At 38.7% G+C, this 17968-nt stretch overlaps 1 protein-coding gene across 2 annotated transcripts in view; it reads right to left on the reverse strand.

Annotated features, from left to right (window-relative positions):
- AKAIN1 (A-kinase anchor inhibitor 1) overlaps positions 1–13354 on the reverse strand; it is a 52528-nt gene extending 39174 nt beyond the window's left edge. The window contains exon 1 of one of the 2 annotated variants that reach the window (XM_021672404.2): positions 13106–13354. In XM_021672404.2, coding sequence (XP_021528079.1) covers positions 13106–13142 — 37 coding nt within the window. In that variant the 5' untranslated portion in view covers positions 13143–13354. Of the gene's footprint in view, positions 1–12642; positions 12729–13105 lie in introns of those variants that run through there. The other variant, XM_012446894.3, reaches the window with a different exon arrangement.
- Between the last annotated feature and the right edge of the window lie 4614 nt (positions 13355–17968).

Consider the following 17968-nt stretch of genomic DNA (forward strand, 5'->3'; position numbering starts at 1 on the left):
GATTCAATGCTATTCCTATCAAACTACCAATGACATTCTTCTCGGAATTAGAAAAAAAAAACTATTTTAAAACTCATATGAAACAAACAAGAAAAAAACATCCTAAATAGCCAAGGCAATCCTCAGCAAAAAGAACAAAGCAGGAGGCATCACATTATTCAACTTCAAACTATACTACAAGGCTACATTAACCAAAGCAGCATAATACTGGTACAAAAACAGACACATAGACCAATGGAACAGAATAGAGAGCCTAGAAATATTACTGCACACCTACCACCATCTGATCTTCAACAAAGTTGACAAAAACAAGCAATGAAGAAAGGACTTTCTAGTCAATAAATGGTGCTGGGATAGTTGGCTAGCCATATGTGGAAGATTGAAACTAGACCCTTTCCTTATACCATATAAAAAATCAACTCAAAATGGATTAAAGATCTAAATGTAAAACTTAGAACTATAAAAACCCTGGAAAATAACTTGGGAAATACCATTCAGAACATAGGCGCTGGTAAACATTTCATGAAGAAGATGCCAAAAACAATTGCAACAAAACCATAAATTGACAAATAGAACCTAATTAAATTAAAGAGCTTCTGCACAGCAAAAGAATCTATCAATATAGTAAACAGAAAACCTACAGAATGGGAGAAAAGTATTTATGAACTATGCATCCAACAAAGGTCTAATATCCAGAATCTATAAGGAACTTAAACAAATTCACAAGCAAAAAATAACCTCAATAAAAAGTGGTTAAAGGACATTAACAGACACTTTCAGAAGAAGACACACATGTGGCTGACAAACATATTTTAAAAATGCTCAACATCACTAATCATTAAAGAAATGCAAATCACAACCACAATGACATACCATCTCACAGCAATCAGAGTGACTATTCTTAAAAAGTCAAAAAATAACAGATGCTGGTGATGTTTCAGAGAAAAAGGAATGCTCATACACTCCTAGTGAGAGTGTAAATTCGTTCAGCCATCGTGGAAAGTAGTTTGGTGATTTCTCAAAGAACTTAAAACAAGAATTACTATTCGACCCAACAATCCTATTACTGGATATATGCCCAAAGAAATGTAAATCATTCTACCATAAAGACACATCCAGGTGTATGTTTATCACAGCACTATTCACAGTAGCAAAGACATGGAATCAACCTAAATGCCCATCAACAGTAGACTGGATAAACAAAATATGGTATGTAGGCACGATAGAATACTACACGGTCATAAAAAGAATGTGATCATGTCATTTGCAGCAACATGGATGCAGCTGGAACTGTAGGAGCTAGAGCTCTGTAGATGCATGGATGGAGCTGGAGGCCATTATCATAAGCAAACTAACACAAGAACAGAAAACTGAATATTGCATGTTCTCATTTATAAGTGAGAGTTAAACATTGAGTATACATGGACACAAAGAAGGGAACAACAGACACCAGGGCCTACTTAGGGGTAGAGGGTGGGAGGAGAAACAGTATCAAAAACTGCCTATCAAATACTATGATTATTACCTGGATGGCAAAATAATCTGTACACCAAACCCCTGTGACATGCAGTTAATGTAACAAACCTGAGCATGTACTCCTGAACCTAAATAAAACTAAAAAGCTCCAGATGTATTATCAGTCAAAATAGCCTTCAGAGCGAGGTTACTAGAAATAAAAAGGAACACTCTCTAATAATAAAACGGTCAATTCACCAAGAAGACGGAACAATCTCAAGTATACATGCATCTAATGAGAGACCTTCAAAATATGTAAAGCTAAAAGTGGTAAACCATAATGAGAAATGGAAAAATCCTCGATTTTTTTCTGGAGGCTTTAGTACTCCTCTCCCAGTAATCAATAGGCCAAGTAGGCTGAATATCAGGAAGGATATAAAAGAAATGAACAACACCTTCAACTAGCTGTATCAAAATGACATTTATAGAGCATTCCACCTGAAAGAGCAAAATATACATTGTTTTAAAGTGCATGTAAAACATTCACCGATATAGATCACATTCTGGCCTATAAACATCCCTTACCAAATTTAAAACAATTGCAAGTTTATTATCTGATCATAATAGAATGAAACTAGAAATCAATAACAAAAATATATCTAGAGAATTCCCAAATAATTGGAGACTAAACAACACACTTCTAAATAATCCATGGAATAACAAGGAGGTTTCAAGGGAAATTAGAAAATATTTTGAAATGAATGAAAATGAAAATACATCAAAATTTTTAGAAAACTCTAAAGCAATGCATAGTTAGAAATTGTTGCATTATATGCTTATTTTAGAAAACAGAATTATCTCGTATAAACAATATAAGTTTTCTCTTAAGTCAAGAAAAAAAGCAAACTAAAGTCAAAGCAAGAAGAAAAAAAGAAATAATAAAGAACAGGAATCAACAAAATTGAAAACAGGAAAACCAATAAAGAAATCAATGAAACTAAAAGATGTATCTTTGAAAAGATTTTAAAACTAATAAACCTGTAGCACACAGACAAAACCAGATAAAAGACACAAATTACTAATATCCACAATGAAAGGGAAATGTCTTTGTCCATTGCTTCTACAACATAATACCTACAGATTTGGTAATTTACAAAAAAAACATAATTTTATTTGGCTTATGGTTCTGGATGCTGGGAAGTCCAAGAGCATAACACTGGCATCTGGTGAGGATCATCCCATGGCGGAAAGGTGGAAGGCAGAAGCAAGCATATGAGACAGAAGAGAAATGAAGCCAAACTTGTCAAATTTGTCAGGAGCCCACTCCTGCAATAATTAAACCACTCCTATAAAAATGGCACTAATCCATTCATGAAGACAGAAATTTCACAACTTAATTACCTCCTAAAGGTCCTGCCTCTTAATGTTGTTGTTACAATGGCAATTAAATTTAAACATGAGTTTGGGAGGGACATCCAAACTATAGGATTCTACTCCTAGCCCCTCAAAACTCATGTTCTTCTCACAATGCAAAGTATATTCATTTCATCCCGATAGTCCCAAAGGTTTTAACTTATTCCAGCATTAATTCAAAAGTTCAAAGTCCAGAGTCTCATCTAAATCAAAGATGGCTGAGATTCAAGGCGTGATTTATTCTGAAGGAAATTCCTCTTAGCTGTGAACCTGTGAAATCAAAATAAGTTATCTACTTCTAAAATACAATGGTGGGACATGCATAGGATAAGCATTCCCATTTCAAAAGGGAGAAATAGGCCAGAAAAAAGGGGTAACTGACCCCCATGTAAGTCCAAAACCCAGCAGAAAACAACATTGAATCTTAAAGCTGAAGAATAATGTCCTTTGGCTCAATGTCCTGAATCCTATGTACCCTGGGACAGGAGTTGGGCTTCAAAACTTTAGACCACCTTTCCCTCATGGCTTTGCTGGGCTTAGTTCATGCTTCAGCTCTCTTATGTTGAAGTATTTTGCCTGCATCTCTCCCAGGCTGGCATTGTATGCTGGTAACTCTACAGTTCTATGGTCTCAGGGGTGGCCTCATTTCCATGGATCCACTTGGCATTGCCCTAGGGAGGAAGTCTGTGGCAGTTCCACCCATGGGGCAAGTGTCTTCCTGGGCACCAATGCTAATTATGACTTTCTTTGAAATCTAGGTGGAAAAAGCCATGCATTCACAGCTTTGTATTCTTGCACTCACAGAATTAGCATCATGTAGATGCCACCAAGGCTTACAGCTGGTACCTTTTGGAGCAACAGGTAGAGCTACACCTGAGCCCACTTGAGCCATGGCTGGAGCAGCCAAGGAGAGCTATGCTGAAATGTAGGGACCAGAGACCCAAGACAAGTCTGGGTAGCAAGCCTGTAGAGGGCAAACCATGCCCATCCCCCAAAACCATTCTGCCCTCTTAGAGCTCTGAACCTGGGATAAGAGGGGCAACCTTGAAGATCTTTGAAATGCCTGTGTAATCTTTCTCCCATTGCCTTTATGGATAGCACCTGGCTTCCTTCTATCCATTGTAATCTCCTTAGGAAATGATGACTTGGCCACAGCATTCTGGCCTCAGTATTCTCTAATAAACACACTTTTTCACTCTTTATATGGCCAGGCTCTTAATTTTTTCCATTTATTCTGCTCTGCTTCCCTTTTAATTATAAATTCTGTCTTTAAGTCATTCCTTTCATCTTATGTCTCACTGTATGCTGTTAAAAGTAACCATGCCAGATATCCTAATTCATCACTCTTAAATCCTGCATTCTGTAAAGCCCTCAGGCATGGACACAATTCAGTCAAGGTCCTTGCTACTTTATAGCAAGGATGATTTTAACTCAAATTAACACCTTGTTCTTCATTTTCTTCTGAGGCCTTATCCTTTATCACCCATATTTCTACCAACATTTTGGTCACAACCACTTAAATAGTCTCTGAGAAATTTCAGACTTTTCCTACAGCCCTCTTTTAATGTTCTATTCACTTTTAATGCTCTGTTTACAGCAATACAGACTTTTCTAGTCTGCTCCTCCAGATTCTTCCAGCTCCTACTCATTACTCAGTTCCAAGGCTGCTTCCATATTTTCAGGTATTTGTTATAGCAACAGACCAACTTCTCAGTATCAATTTTCTGTCTCAGTTCATCTTGTGTTGCTGTAACAACATACAACAGACTTAGTGATTTATACAGAAAAGAAGTTTATTTGGCTCACAATTCTGGATGCCTGGAAGTCCAAGAGCATGGTGCTTACATTTGGCAAGGGTCACCCCATGGTGGAAGGCAAAAGCAAGCATGTGAGACAGAGAGAGTAATGGGGCTGAAATTATCCTTTTATCAACAGCTCATTTCTGCAATAACTAATTACTCACTCTTGCAACAGTAATCCACTCATGAGGGGAGAATCTTCATGACCTAATCATCTCTTAAAGGTCTACTTCTTAATATTGTTATATGGCAATTAAATTTCAACATGAGTTTTGGAGGAGATATTCAAATGCTAGAGGGGGCTATTAATATAGAACTCATATACATTAAATAGAAAATAAGAAATGATTACAAACAACTGTATTCACGAAAATTCAAAAAACTAAATGAAATAGGCCAATTTATTAAAAAGCTACTGAAATTCACTCAAGATAAACAAAATAGTCCTTTATCTATTAAAGAAATTGAATTTGTGGTTAATAAAGTCCCAATGAACAAAACTCTATAACCAGATGTTTTACTTGTGAAGGAAACATTTAAAGAAGAAATCATACAATCTATCTTATACAAGCAGAAAAAATTGAAATATTCACACCATTTTCTAATAGTAGCCCAATCTGTTTGTGCTACTACAACAAAAATACCGTAGATTGGGTAGCTTAAACTTTAGACATTTATTTTACACAGTTCTAGAGTTTGGGAAGTCCAAGATCAAGGTGCCAGCCAATTCAGTTTCTGGTGTGTGGCTCTCTTTCTAACTTGCATATGAATGCTTTCTTCCCGTATTCCCACATGGCAGAGAAAGACATAATATCTCTTATGTCTCTTCCTATAAAGGTACTAGTCCCATTTGTAAGAGTTCCACCCCATGACCTCATCTAACTCTAATTATCTTCCAAAGGTCCTACTGCAAATACCACCACATTGGAGGTTAGGGTTTCAATGTGTAAACTGGTGATGAGGGAATATTTGAAAATATTCAATATCTATTGATGATAAACTCTCTTAACCAACTATGAGTAAAAAGAAACTTCTCTAACCTAATAAAAAGAATCTGCAATTAAACTATAACTAATATCATACTTAAAGGTAAAAGACTGAATGCTTTCCCCTAAGATTGTCAACAAGGCAAGAATGTCTTCTTACTACTCCTATTTAATATTGAAGTAGGTGCACTAGTCTGCACAAAAAGGCATACAATTAGGAAAGAAGAAATAAAACATTTTTCAAAGTACCTGCCTACATTAAAAAAATCCTAAGGAATCTGCAACTTATCTCTTACAACTAATAAGACAGTGAATCAAGAATGTAGGAAACAGGGTCAACATGTGAAACTGAACCATACCTTTATACTAGCAATGAATGTTCAGAAGTCAAATTGCTTTTAAATTACATGTACAATAGCTCCTCTCAAAAGATACACTTAAGTATAATGTAGCAAAATACCTAAGATCAATATGCTGAAAACTACAATATTCTCATGAAATAAAGAAGAACTAAATAAATTAAGAAACGTATCTGTTTATGAATTGGGGCTCAACATAGTTAAGAAATTCATTCTCCACACACTGATCCATAGATTTCGGGAAATTCCATAAAAATTTAGGCAGAATTTTATGTAGATATAGGCAAGCTGACTCTAAAATTTAGATAGAAAGGTAAAGGAACTACAGTAGCCAAAACAATGTTGAAAAAAAAAAAGTTGGAGGATTTACACTATTTGGTTTTAAGACTTCCTGCAGGTTGAGTATCCCTTATCCAAACTGCTCAGGACAAGAAGTGTTTTGGATTTGGGATATTTTTCAGATTTTGGAATATTTGCATATACATAATGAGATATCTTGCGAATGGGTCAATTCTAAATACAAAATTCATTCATATTTCATATATATCTTATGCACATAGCTGATATACATATATTTTATATACATCTTATACACATAGAAGGTAACTTTATACAATATTTTAGATAATTTTGTGCATGAAACTAAGTTTGTAAGTATGTGTGGAATTTTCTATTTGTGGCATCATGTCAGTATTCAAAATGCTTCAGATTTTGGAGTATTTTGGATTTCAGAGTTTTGGATTAGGGATGCTCCACCTGTATAAAGCTATATTAATAAAGACAGTGTGGTCTTAATGAAAGGACACTCATATAGATGATGAAACAGACTCAAAGGTTTAAAAATAGATGCACATAAATATAGTCAGTTAGGGCTTGTTGTTTTTTTTTAGAAACAGGGTCTTGTTCTGTCTCCCAATCTGGAGTGCAGTGGCTCAGTCGTAGCTCAAAAAGGATTCTCCCACCCCATTCTCCCTAATAGCTGGAACTACAGGCATGTGTAACCACACACAGCTAATTTTTCTTCTCTCTTTCTTTCTTTCTTTTTTTCATTCTTTCTTTCTTTTCTGGTAGAGACAGGATCCCACTATGTTGTAAATTTTCTAGGCTGGTCTCAACCCCTGGCCTCAAGCAATTCTCTTGCCTTGGCCTCCCAAAGTACTGGGGTTACAGGCTTGAGCTACCACACCAGACCCAGTTATTTTTTAACAAGATGTAAAGGTAATACAATGAAGAAATATTGTCTTTCTAGCAAATGGTATTAGAATAATTGGATATTCATACGCAAAAAAGTGAAACTTGATATACTTCACACTTAGACAAATCAAATCAAAATGAGAAAACATCACGATTTTGGGTTAGGTAAAGTTTTTAGATATCACATTGCAAGTACAATCTATTTTTTAAAATTCATTAGATTGCAGTAAAATTAAAACTTTTTGCTGTAAAAAAGACAGTATTAGGAGAATAAAAAGTCAAGCCACAAACTGGAAGAAAATATTTGTAAATCACATATCTGACAACAGAATATTTTCATAGTATATAAAGGACTTTCTCAAAACTCAACATTACAAAAACAAACGTTCCTTCAAAAAGTGGGTGAAATATTTGAACAGACACTATATTGAAGAAAATATACACATGGCAAATAAGCTACTGATAAAAAGATATATAATCTCTAGTCATTAGGGAAATACAAATTAAAGCCACAATAAATACCACCGTGTGCCTATTAGAATGGCAAAGATGAAGAACCGGTAAAATTCTTATGCATTGCTGGTGGTAATGCAAAATGGTACATCCCTTCTGGAGAACAGTTAAGCATGTACTTACTAAAGGACTCAGCAGTCCCAAGCCTAGGTATTTATACAAATGAAAATCTATGTTTACACATATGTACAGCAATATTTAATACTGTTTTACTCATAATCACCAAAAATTGAATGCAACCTAAATTCCTTTTGATGAAGGAAGGAATGAACAGCTTTGGGTACATCCATACAATGGAATACTACTTAACAGTCAAAAGCAATAACTTTCCATATACACAATACACTATGCAGAGTGAAAGAAGCCAGGCTTTAAAAGTTACATACTTTATGCTAAACCCTCAGGGTGATAGTAAGTGGGGTCTTTTGGAGGTGATTTCATCACAGAGGTGGAACATTCATGAAAAGGATTGTGCCCTTATAAAAGAGGCCTGAGAAAGACCCCTGGCCCTTCTGTCACATGAGGGTAGAGTGAGAAGGTGCTGTCTATGAGAAAACTGGCCCTCTCCACACATTGAATCTGCCAGCATCTTGGACTTGGACTTCCAGTCTCCAGAACTGTGAGAAATAAATTTCTGTCATTTATAAGCCACTCCATCTATGGGATTTGGTTGAAATAGCCCCAGTGGTCTAAAAGTTGGTATTATTTCATTTATACAACAGTCTGGAAAGGCAAATCTATGGGGTTAGAAAAGAGAGCAGTGGTCACCAGAGTTGGCAGGGTGAGGGGGAAGGGGGAACGATCTGACTACAAAGGGGTAGTACAAGAGAAAAACCAGATTCAATGAAACTGTTTTGTGGTCATTACATGAATATATACATACATTGAAACTCATATAACTCTATGCCAAAAAAAGCCAATTTTACTGTATACAAATTTCAAAAATAATACATAAATTGAAGTTAAAAAAGAAAGACTAGGCTAACAGAAAAGAATTTATTGTGTTGGCAGATTGTAAACCTCACAGTTAAGACAGTCAGATATATAATTTATTCACTTATCAATGTCTCAGGAATTTATTAAGCAGTTTATACAAATGAAGACAAGTTATAAATAACTTGCAATGAATATTTTCTTATATATCTTTGGAAGCTCCTTCTAGAAATATTGATACTAAATATTCTTCCAATGGAGCTTAGATGTCAAGAGACTAGCTGTCTTTTTGCTTACAATTACACCATTTTTATTCCTCCATTAAATCCTTGTTATCATACCTTGACTACTTTTCATGCAAGAAAAGAAATATTTTTATGCTGGCAATTCACCTGACTTGAAGGCATATCAAGTATATATTAGGCCTATCCACAAGAAAGGTACACTAATCCCCGAATTACATACTAATCATGAAAGCAAGTGGGGCCCAGGGATAAGGTAGCTTCTGCCCTCACTTTCCACCTCATACTCTGTTTCTTATTAGCTCTTCCTCAAGGGAGAAGGAATTTAGGAAAAGGAACCTGATTGTTCAGAGTCTAGAATTCTTTGGGTGGAACCATGGCACTGATAAAACATTTGGATTTGTGAACATATCCTCTTTCTCTTCCTGGAATTAGGCCAAGAAATATCCTGACATTCCGTTGTGTATTTTTTCACCTTTACTACCAGTGGTCACTGGTCTTTCTTCTCATTCTTTGTCTATGAATTAGTAATAATTCCTTGATATTTCCTCACAATACCAAGAGCACTGTATTTGAAGTACAGAACTCCTCCCAGAACTGTTCTTCCTCCTGAATGGAAGATATTGCCATATCCACACCCTAAATAACCTGGAACAGTTTCGTATCGTGGGGACAAATATATTTCTCTGTATTGGTTGTATGCTTCTTAGCTTTCTCATATTGCTCTTGAAATTTTCTATCTTCAGTTTATTGGGATGGAAGGAGGAGGAATAAAGCAATTTAGGAAAAGGAAGCAAGGGGCCTCATTTTGGTCTTTAGCCAAAGTCATGTAGCCTAGCTTAGTTTAACTTCTATTTAGGTACATATGGTACTTAAAGAGAAATTAATATATATGTATACTTTATATCTCATTTAACCATTAATAATTTTGTATAGCTCCTTTAAAGGGAAGCATAAATAAGTGATGGGCTTCAAGTAATTAAGTCCTTAAAAAAATTAGTAGTCATGCCCCTTATTTTTAAGGGGTTTGAAAACTGGCATGCACAACATTAAAACTCTCCTAAAGTATAGTTGATTTAATAATTTAAAAAAGAGGAAAAAATAGAAGTGAACTGCTGTCTGCCCTATGCAAACTGAAAACAACCCAAATACCCTGTCCAACTTAAGCTGTATTCTTTACAATCTATAGACTAACTGAAACAAGAAAATGTAAGGATATGTTATGCCATATGATAAGACTGAATCCTAATTAGGGTTAATAAAGTCTCATTCTAATTCTCCCTCATTTCATTGTACTTCTGAACTAGAACTTGTTCTACAAATATCTGTCACTTTTCACCTTTGCCTTTAAGGTAAAGGGCCAGGAGAATCATTCAAAGGCAGACCAGTCATCTGAGGGATGTTCAGAACAATACCTCAGGGTTCTTGCTCTCCTGCACTAAAATCCAAAAAAGCTACAACATATTTTAAAGGCCACAGTACCACTGACCCAATTTTATGAATAGCTCCTTGTTAATTTATTGTTATATTCATCTTGGCTTACATAACACCCTTTTAATAATTTTGGAGTGATCTTAGCACATGACCCTGTTTCTTCCCTTTCTGAGTGTTAGGTTAGCTTGGAGGAAAGGGATGGGAGTGTATTTTCTTTAACTATTATAAAACATCTGGATTCCCAGATTACTACAGAGATTTAGAAAAGCAATAGGCAAGAAATGAGATTGCAGTACTGAAAATCTGGCAGAGTTCAAAAGCAATTCATTGTTCTGCTTTTCTTTGAGAATAATACATGTCACTATATGAATTAGAAAACAAATGATCCATAGATGAGAAGGTAAGTTGACATAGTATTTTTAGCACCCTGTTTTTGTCCCAAAATGCTTTTGATTTTTCAAGAGAACCCCAAAATTGAAGAAGTGATGCAAAAAAAAAAAAAAAAAAATGTTTCCCCAGAGGTTTTTGTATCTATCCTATCCAGGTCAATTTATGCCATCTCTGACAGTTATGAATAACTTCTACTTTCCATACAGAGCAAAACACTAATACAAAACTTGAAAGCAAAATGGAAAAGTAAAGTCCTGTTCAAATTGTGCGCTCTTTAAACCAAACCAGTCCACTCCAGAAATTCACCATTGTTCATTACACTAGCCATCACTCACAATCTTGCTCTTAGAAAATGTCTAGTTAACATCACCCAATAACCATAACTCTTGGACAACACCATGTTTCTCCCCTCCTTGGAAAGGAAAGGATATGCTGAGTCTCTAGTTACATCTGACTTTGGACCACAAAACATCTATCTCTGAAACCGGCAAGACATTTTGTCAGGAAGAAAGGCTCTGGGAGAAAAAGACAGAATATGAAGTCAGAAAACTCCATTTGACACTGACAAGATTATCTGGAACCAGCCTCCCTGGGGATGGTAGAGTAGGATGATATTCCTTAACTCCTAGTGTAATTAGAAGATCAAATGAGAGCAGCATGAAACTGCTTTGTAAAGTGTTAAGTGCTGTATAAATGCAGCAAAGAGCTGTTTTTCAACTTCCTTGTTCCAGTGTTGATTGAATGTCCTTCACTATATGGAACAATTTCCTCTCTTGAGTTATTTAGGATGGGCATGGGAAGAGCTCCTGGGTATTCCTTTAAGGCGTTCCCCTAAGAACCACTGCCTATGGTAAAGCCAGAGCCCACAGAAACTCATCCCTCCCTCCCTAGCTGGCATCCTGAGACGGAGGGGGAGGGGACTGACTTCCTCTTCTCAAGTTTTGCGGCCCATGACCGCAGCAAATGCATGCCAGTCTTTCAAGTTAAAGACCCTCGTAACAAAGCTAGAGACTTCTAGGCCTCTCCAGCCTTCCCCACTCCCTGTTTTCCACGGCAGTCTAACGAAAACAGACCCTAAAATGTATGAAAGAGAAATACTTTGGATCTACTCCTAGGAACAGCGTCTGAGGTTCACAATGACCACGCTTTTCCCCGCTTCCCCGCTTAGCCTGGCCTCCCTGATACACATCCCTTGCTCCAGTACGGTGGACTCAAATGCCCACGCATGCACACGCCAGTTAGCCGGTCAACCGCAAACAAATCTGACTCTTCGCCAACTTGTACCCACGGAGAGCAGCAGAGGGACTAAGGTCCTTCACTGCCTGCTCCAAAAAGACACTGCAACCTCCAGCGGCGCCGCAGTAGCTGCCTCGGTGCTGCAGCCTCCGGCTGGAGTTTCAGGGCTAATTCCTTAAGGAGTATCGCTCCTCTGCCCTTCGTCCTACTCCCCTTGGCTTTGCCCACTTCGCCTCCTTCTCCTCCGAAGGCCAGGGAGACCCAGGTCACTTTGCCAATTCTGCGGAGGGGGAAGTAGCAGTGAAGGAGATTCCCACACAAGTAGCCCGAAGCCCACTACACTCTGCCCCATCGCTCCTCTCTCTCTCCCGTGTAGGTGCCCGTGCTGCTGGCCAAAGTCCCAGTTCTCAAGGCGCCTGAGCTCGGATGGGGTGTGGAGGAGCTAGGTGGGAAGAGGAGCAGCGGGACGAGTACGAGGAAGGGCTGGAGGGTGTTAGAGGACAGCTGGGGCGGGACCGGGGAGAGGGGCGAAGGCGACGCGCCGAGGCACTCCCCCGCCCCCGAACACAGACAGGAACTCCGACTCGCGCAGATGGGCCATAAGGTAAAGGCCTTTTCTCCCTCTCCTCTCGGTCCTCTACCTTGCTACCCTACTGGGCACCTGGTGAAAAAGCAACGTGCGGTGTACCTGGAGCGAACACCATGATTTCCTGCAGCCGCTACGCCCCTAGATTAAAAGAGAAAGACGGGCAGACGGAGGATGGGAAAAAGGCCGGACTTGGCGGCGTCCTGTGCAGGAGGGCGCGCAGGGCTGGCGCCTGGCGGCGGGCGGCGGGCGGCGGGCGGCGGGCGGCGGACGGGACGGTCAGCACCCCGGACAGCTCCCGCCGCGAGATCCTGGGTCCGCAGCTCCAGCCGCTGCGGCGCGCTCTGCCTCCACAATGCACCTCTGCACCCGCGGCCAACACGGCGGTGGGAGGAGAGCGACTCCCCGCTCAGTCCATCCCTCATTCCTGTGCCAGCTCGGCGGCGTACACCGCTGCTTAGGGAGCAAAGCACTTCCACCGCTTTCACGCGAGGAGGAAGGACAGAAGAGGAAGACAGAGAAAGGCAAACTTCCCAGCAGGGGACAGCTAATTGCTTTTAATTACCTGCTGTCGCTCGCTCCCGTGGATATTGGACTGACATTTAAAATAGGTTTGTTAAAAAAAAAAAAAAAAAAACTCTTAAGAGCTTTCTTTACTCTCGAGGATGACTCTGAGTTCTCCGAGTTGGGCTGGCTTGAACAGAGGGGCGGGGCTGTCAAGTTAATAGGTCCTAGAGGTCCGTAAGTCCTCTCTCGCGAGTCCCAGTCCTCTGATAACGTCAGGAAGAGAGCAGTAGGGAAGGACAGAGTGACTATGGAGCACTCGAGGAGTGTGCCACTAAGGAGGACGCCACTATCAGGCCCCACTCCCAGGTGGCAAATCCGGTTCTGAAAGGTCCTAAGCTTGAAGGTTCTAAAGGTCATCACTTTAGAAAAAGCTGGCCAGGGCAGAGGAAAGAGAACTCATACACCTTTTACAAGGATGAGCCAACAGAGCCCCCTGCAAGTGTGAGAACAGCCCTGAGATCAATCAAGGAATATCAATTCTTCCCCTATCCTTACCCAGCTGAAAACTGTCTGCATCCCCTTCCCCCACCAGGCACTCAGTTCTACCTTAAAGGTACTGGGACTACCTCATGCTCACTTCATGCTCCTAATCCATTGTTCATTTTAGGTATCTATTACCTAAGTAATATTTGTGCACTGTGCACAGCCCACACTAGATGTCACCCAGCTTGAAACAGGTCCCTGTGGGTTACAAACCCAAAGCTAAACCCACCCAGAATCCTCCAGCCTCTCCACAATTTTTCCAGCTAAATACGGTTTTCCAAGAACAAAGGTAATCAAGGTCATATCCAGTGTTTTATGGGGTTTCTTCACTTGCAACTATCCCTGGAAAATATAACTATTCTGAAAATTAAGTATTTCTTAATAATTGGTTGATGGCCATAAGCTCTACACTCTTTTGGCAAATATAAAGCATCAAAATAGCCTTATTGGCACTGGTTTTGTTCAAAGCCATCTGATAAAATGAAAATGCAAATAGTTTTACAGCTTTTGAACTACAGTTTGCATGGAGGCATATGGACAGCCTCAACATAATACAATCAGTACTGCTCTTAGCACCTGGTTCAACACAGGCTGGAACATATGGGGCCTACCCTAGCAGCAACAAGATGCAAGTCAGCTGATGGGCGGGATGAAGTGTGTGCATGACAGGATGGAGTTCTCCCATTTCGCCAAGTTTCTCCAATGGTGCTTCACTCTGTCTTCTTTGCTTCATCCCATGGAAAGTGCAAAACAGTATTTAAAATAATTTTTGAATGAAAGACATTTTTCTTTTAACACACTCAAAAGGGCTCTCTTTTACAGCCCTTATGTTTAAATGGGCTTTCATCTCCCAATACATAAACAGTTACCCATGGTTAAGTTCAACGAAAAGCAATATAGTATAGGAACAACAAGAAAATACTTGAGAGTCATCAGACTGAGACCCAGGTACAACATCTTCACCATTTATTAGATGCATGACCTTAAATAAGTTACTTAACCTGTCCTGTCTCGTCTGCAATATAAGGATTAAGGTATCTTGAAGGTTTGTTATAAGGATTAGCTGTGAAATGGATTAATTGATTAATTAAGAGAGAGCACAGCCTCAATTAAACTCATTCCAGGAAATCACTGGCACCCTGGGAGTAGAGTACACCCTATGGGAAAGCAAACCAAATGTGTTAGATCAGTGCTTCTCAAACATTAACGTGCATTAGAATCTCATGGAGATCTCGTTAAAATAAAGGTTATGATTCAGTAGTGATATAGTTTGGCTGTGTCCCCACGAAATCTCAACTTGAATTCTCCCAGAATTCCCACGTGGTGTGGGAGGGACCCGGGGAGATAATTGAATCATGAGGGGCCGGTCTTTCCCGTGCTAGTCTCTGGATAGTAAATAAGTCTCACGAGATCTGATGCGTTTATCAGGGGTTTCCTTTTTTGCTTCTCTCATTTCTTTTGCCCCTTGCTGCCACGTAAGGAGAGTCTTTTGCCTCCTGCCATGATTCTGAGGCCTCTCAGCCATATAGAACTGTAAGTCCAATTAAATCTTATTTTGTTTCCAGTTTTGGGTATGTCTTTGTCAGCAGCGTGAAAACGAACAAATACAAGCAGTTAGGTCCTGAGATTCTGAATTTCCAACAAGCTCTGTCTATGCTGCTGGTCTATGGAGTAAACTTGGATAGCAAGGTATTAGAGGCATCAGCATTTTAAAAAGAAGGAAATTACTTGTATCTTTCCCAACCTCAGAGCTTATCTTTTTGAGTTTCATTTTTTTTTGGTTTTTTTTTTTGACAGAGTCTTACTCTGTCGCCAGGCTGGAGTGCGGTTGCGCAATCTTGGCTCACTGCAACCTCCGCCTCCCAGGTTCAAGTGATTCTTCTGCTTCAGCTTCCTGAGTAGCTGGAACTACAGGGGCGCGCCACCACGCCCAACTAATCTCTTGTATTTTAATAGAGACAGAATATAACCGTGTTAGCCAGGATGGTCTCAATTTCCTGACCTTGTGATCTGCCCTCCTGGGCCTCCCAAAGTTCTGGGATTACAGGCGTGAGCCACCGTGTCTGGCCTGTCTTTTTGAGTTATAAACAAAGAAAGAACCCAGATGGATTCCCATAGAAACCCTAGATAAACAGTAGCCAAGATGGTAGTAGAAAGAAAGAATGCCTGAAAATGGTCCTGGGGCTCCTTGGGCTATTTGATTAGTCTCCGGCAGCAATAGGAGGTATTAAGAATCCAGCTCAACAGGTCAAAAACAGAAAAAAGATAAAAATTGTAAAAACTCTTCTCAGCCCCATCCTCAGCTCTTTTCTGCCCTTCTTCCTCCCATGATCTCTTCATTTTTTTCTGCCTAACACCACTAGCCAGAGGACAATATATTTCCAATCCAGTTTTTGTGTGCATATATTTTAGTCAGAACTATTGTTTTATTTCCAATAAAACCAAGGCACTTCAATGATTTTTCTATTTTACAGTTTCATTTATTTCACTAGTAAATTTTACAGTCAACAGTACTATCTCCAATGTTTACTACTATTGGCTTATTATTCTGTTAGTTTTATTGAACCCCAATAATGCTACTGGATTTTTTTTTTTTTTTTTTTTTTGGAGACAGGGTCTCACTCTGTTGCCCAGGCTGGAGTGCAACGGTGCCATCTTGGCTCAATGCAACCTCCACCTCCTAGGCTCAAGAGATCCTCCCACCTCAGCCTCCAAAGTAGCTGAGACTACAGGTACACACCACCATGCCCAGCTAATTTTTGCATTATTTAGAAACGAGGTTTCACCATGTTGCCCAGGATGGTCTTGAACAAGCGATCCACCTGCCTCAGTTTCCCAAAGTGCTGAAGTTACAGGTGTGAGCCACTGCCCCCCACCTTAGATTTTTTTATGTCTTTACATCTTAATATAAATGATCAATTTAACAATAGAATGCCTGATAGGAAAATGAAAGTCTCCTTTTATTCTACTAGGATAAGAACCAGATTCTTTTTGATAGACCATTTATCCAGTCTTATCCCACAATGAGGTTCTCAATAATATTTTGCTTTCTGTTTAAACACCTCCACCCAGAATCGCTCACTCTCTACTCAAACAGTCCATTGCATTTGAAGACAGCCATTTATCAGAGAGTCAGCTACCACCACCATCTACCCATTCAGACTTTTAGCACTGTCATATCTAGTCACTTTTGGAAATAGTGATAGGAAGCAAGATAGTAAACAAGCTCCACCAGATACCCCAATTTTTTTGCTACAGTGCTGAGCTTATCAAACTGGGGCACCACTTCTCCTTGAGATACTTAACAGAGTGCTGAATGAATAAGAAGGCACAGGAGGAAAAAGTCTCTTGTAGAACCAATGATTTTACTAGGAGATTTGGGAACATTTTAAATTAAAAAGTGAGCATGGATACATTATAAGGTAGAATGAAAAATTCACATGATATATAAACATTAAATTGGAGACCCTAAAGAAATCACCATAGGCAGATTAGAGCTACAACTCTCTGATTTCCCCAAATTTCTATCCATTCACTCTAATATTCATTTATTCTACTTTCTCTTTAGAGTTTAAGCAAATAAAAAATGTTGAAAACCCATTCTGAAACATTCCCACTACCCCAGTTATTTGTAGCATACCTTGACTCCAGCCATTCCCTGATTCTTTCCACTCTATGCTTATTTTAAATAGATCATTTAATCCACTACATTTATAAATAATTTTAGCATCTCTAAGGACCATTGAAATTGGTTTTAAAAAAGGCATTTTCATTTTAAGGCATTAAGCTAAAATTGTTTCCAAAATGTCTTGGCTTATAGGTTTCAATGATTACAGAAATAAAATGATGGAAAATAACTATTTTCCTTTTGTAAAAGCTGCTAAAAGATGTTGAATTGGGGCTAAGGAGGACACAGAAGTGAAATAAAACAGAAATATAAAAAAGGAATGACAGAATGTGGTATACAGAGAGACGGAAATAGAAAAACTGAATAAGGAAGAAGACATAGAAAAACTAATCTTTGTGCTATTCAATCTATAAAGACCTAAAAAAGTGTGGTAAAAATACATATATAGAGAGAAATGGCATGAACAGAAAATAAAAACAAAGATAGAAGGTAAGATACAGAGGAATGGGAAATAAAAATAACTCACTACATTAAAAAATAGAAAATGCTAAAGCGTATTGCAGGCTTGAAGAGTATAGGACAATGTCTCTGTAGGTTTGCATTTTATGAGCAGTTTTTGAGTCCTGCTGGATGCTTTAAAAGAGAATATAAAAGAGCTATATTTTCTGAAAGTAAAACATCAGCAAAACTTTCTTATTGAAAAAATTTCATTATAATAGTTAATATTTTGCATTATGTTTATGAAAAATG

This window comes from Aotus nancymaae, unplaced genomic scaffold, assembly GCF_030222135.1.
Source record: "Aotus nancymaae isolate 86718 unplaced genomic scaffold, 86718_ANA_hifiasm-v0.15.2.pri h1tg000020l, whole genome shotgun sequence".
NCBI lineage: Eukaryota > Metazoa > Chordata > Mammalia > Primates > Aotidae > Aotus > Aotus nancymaae.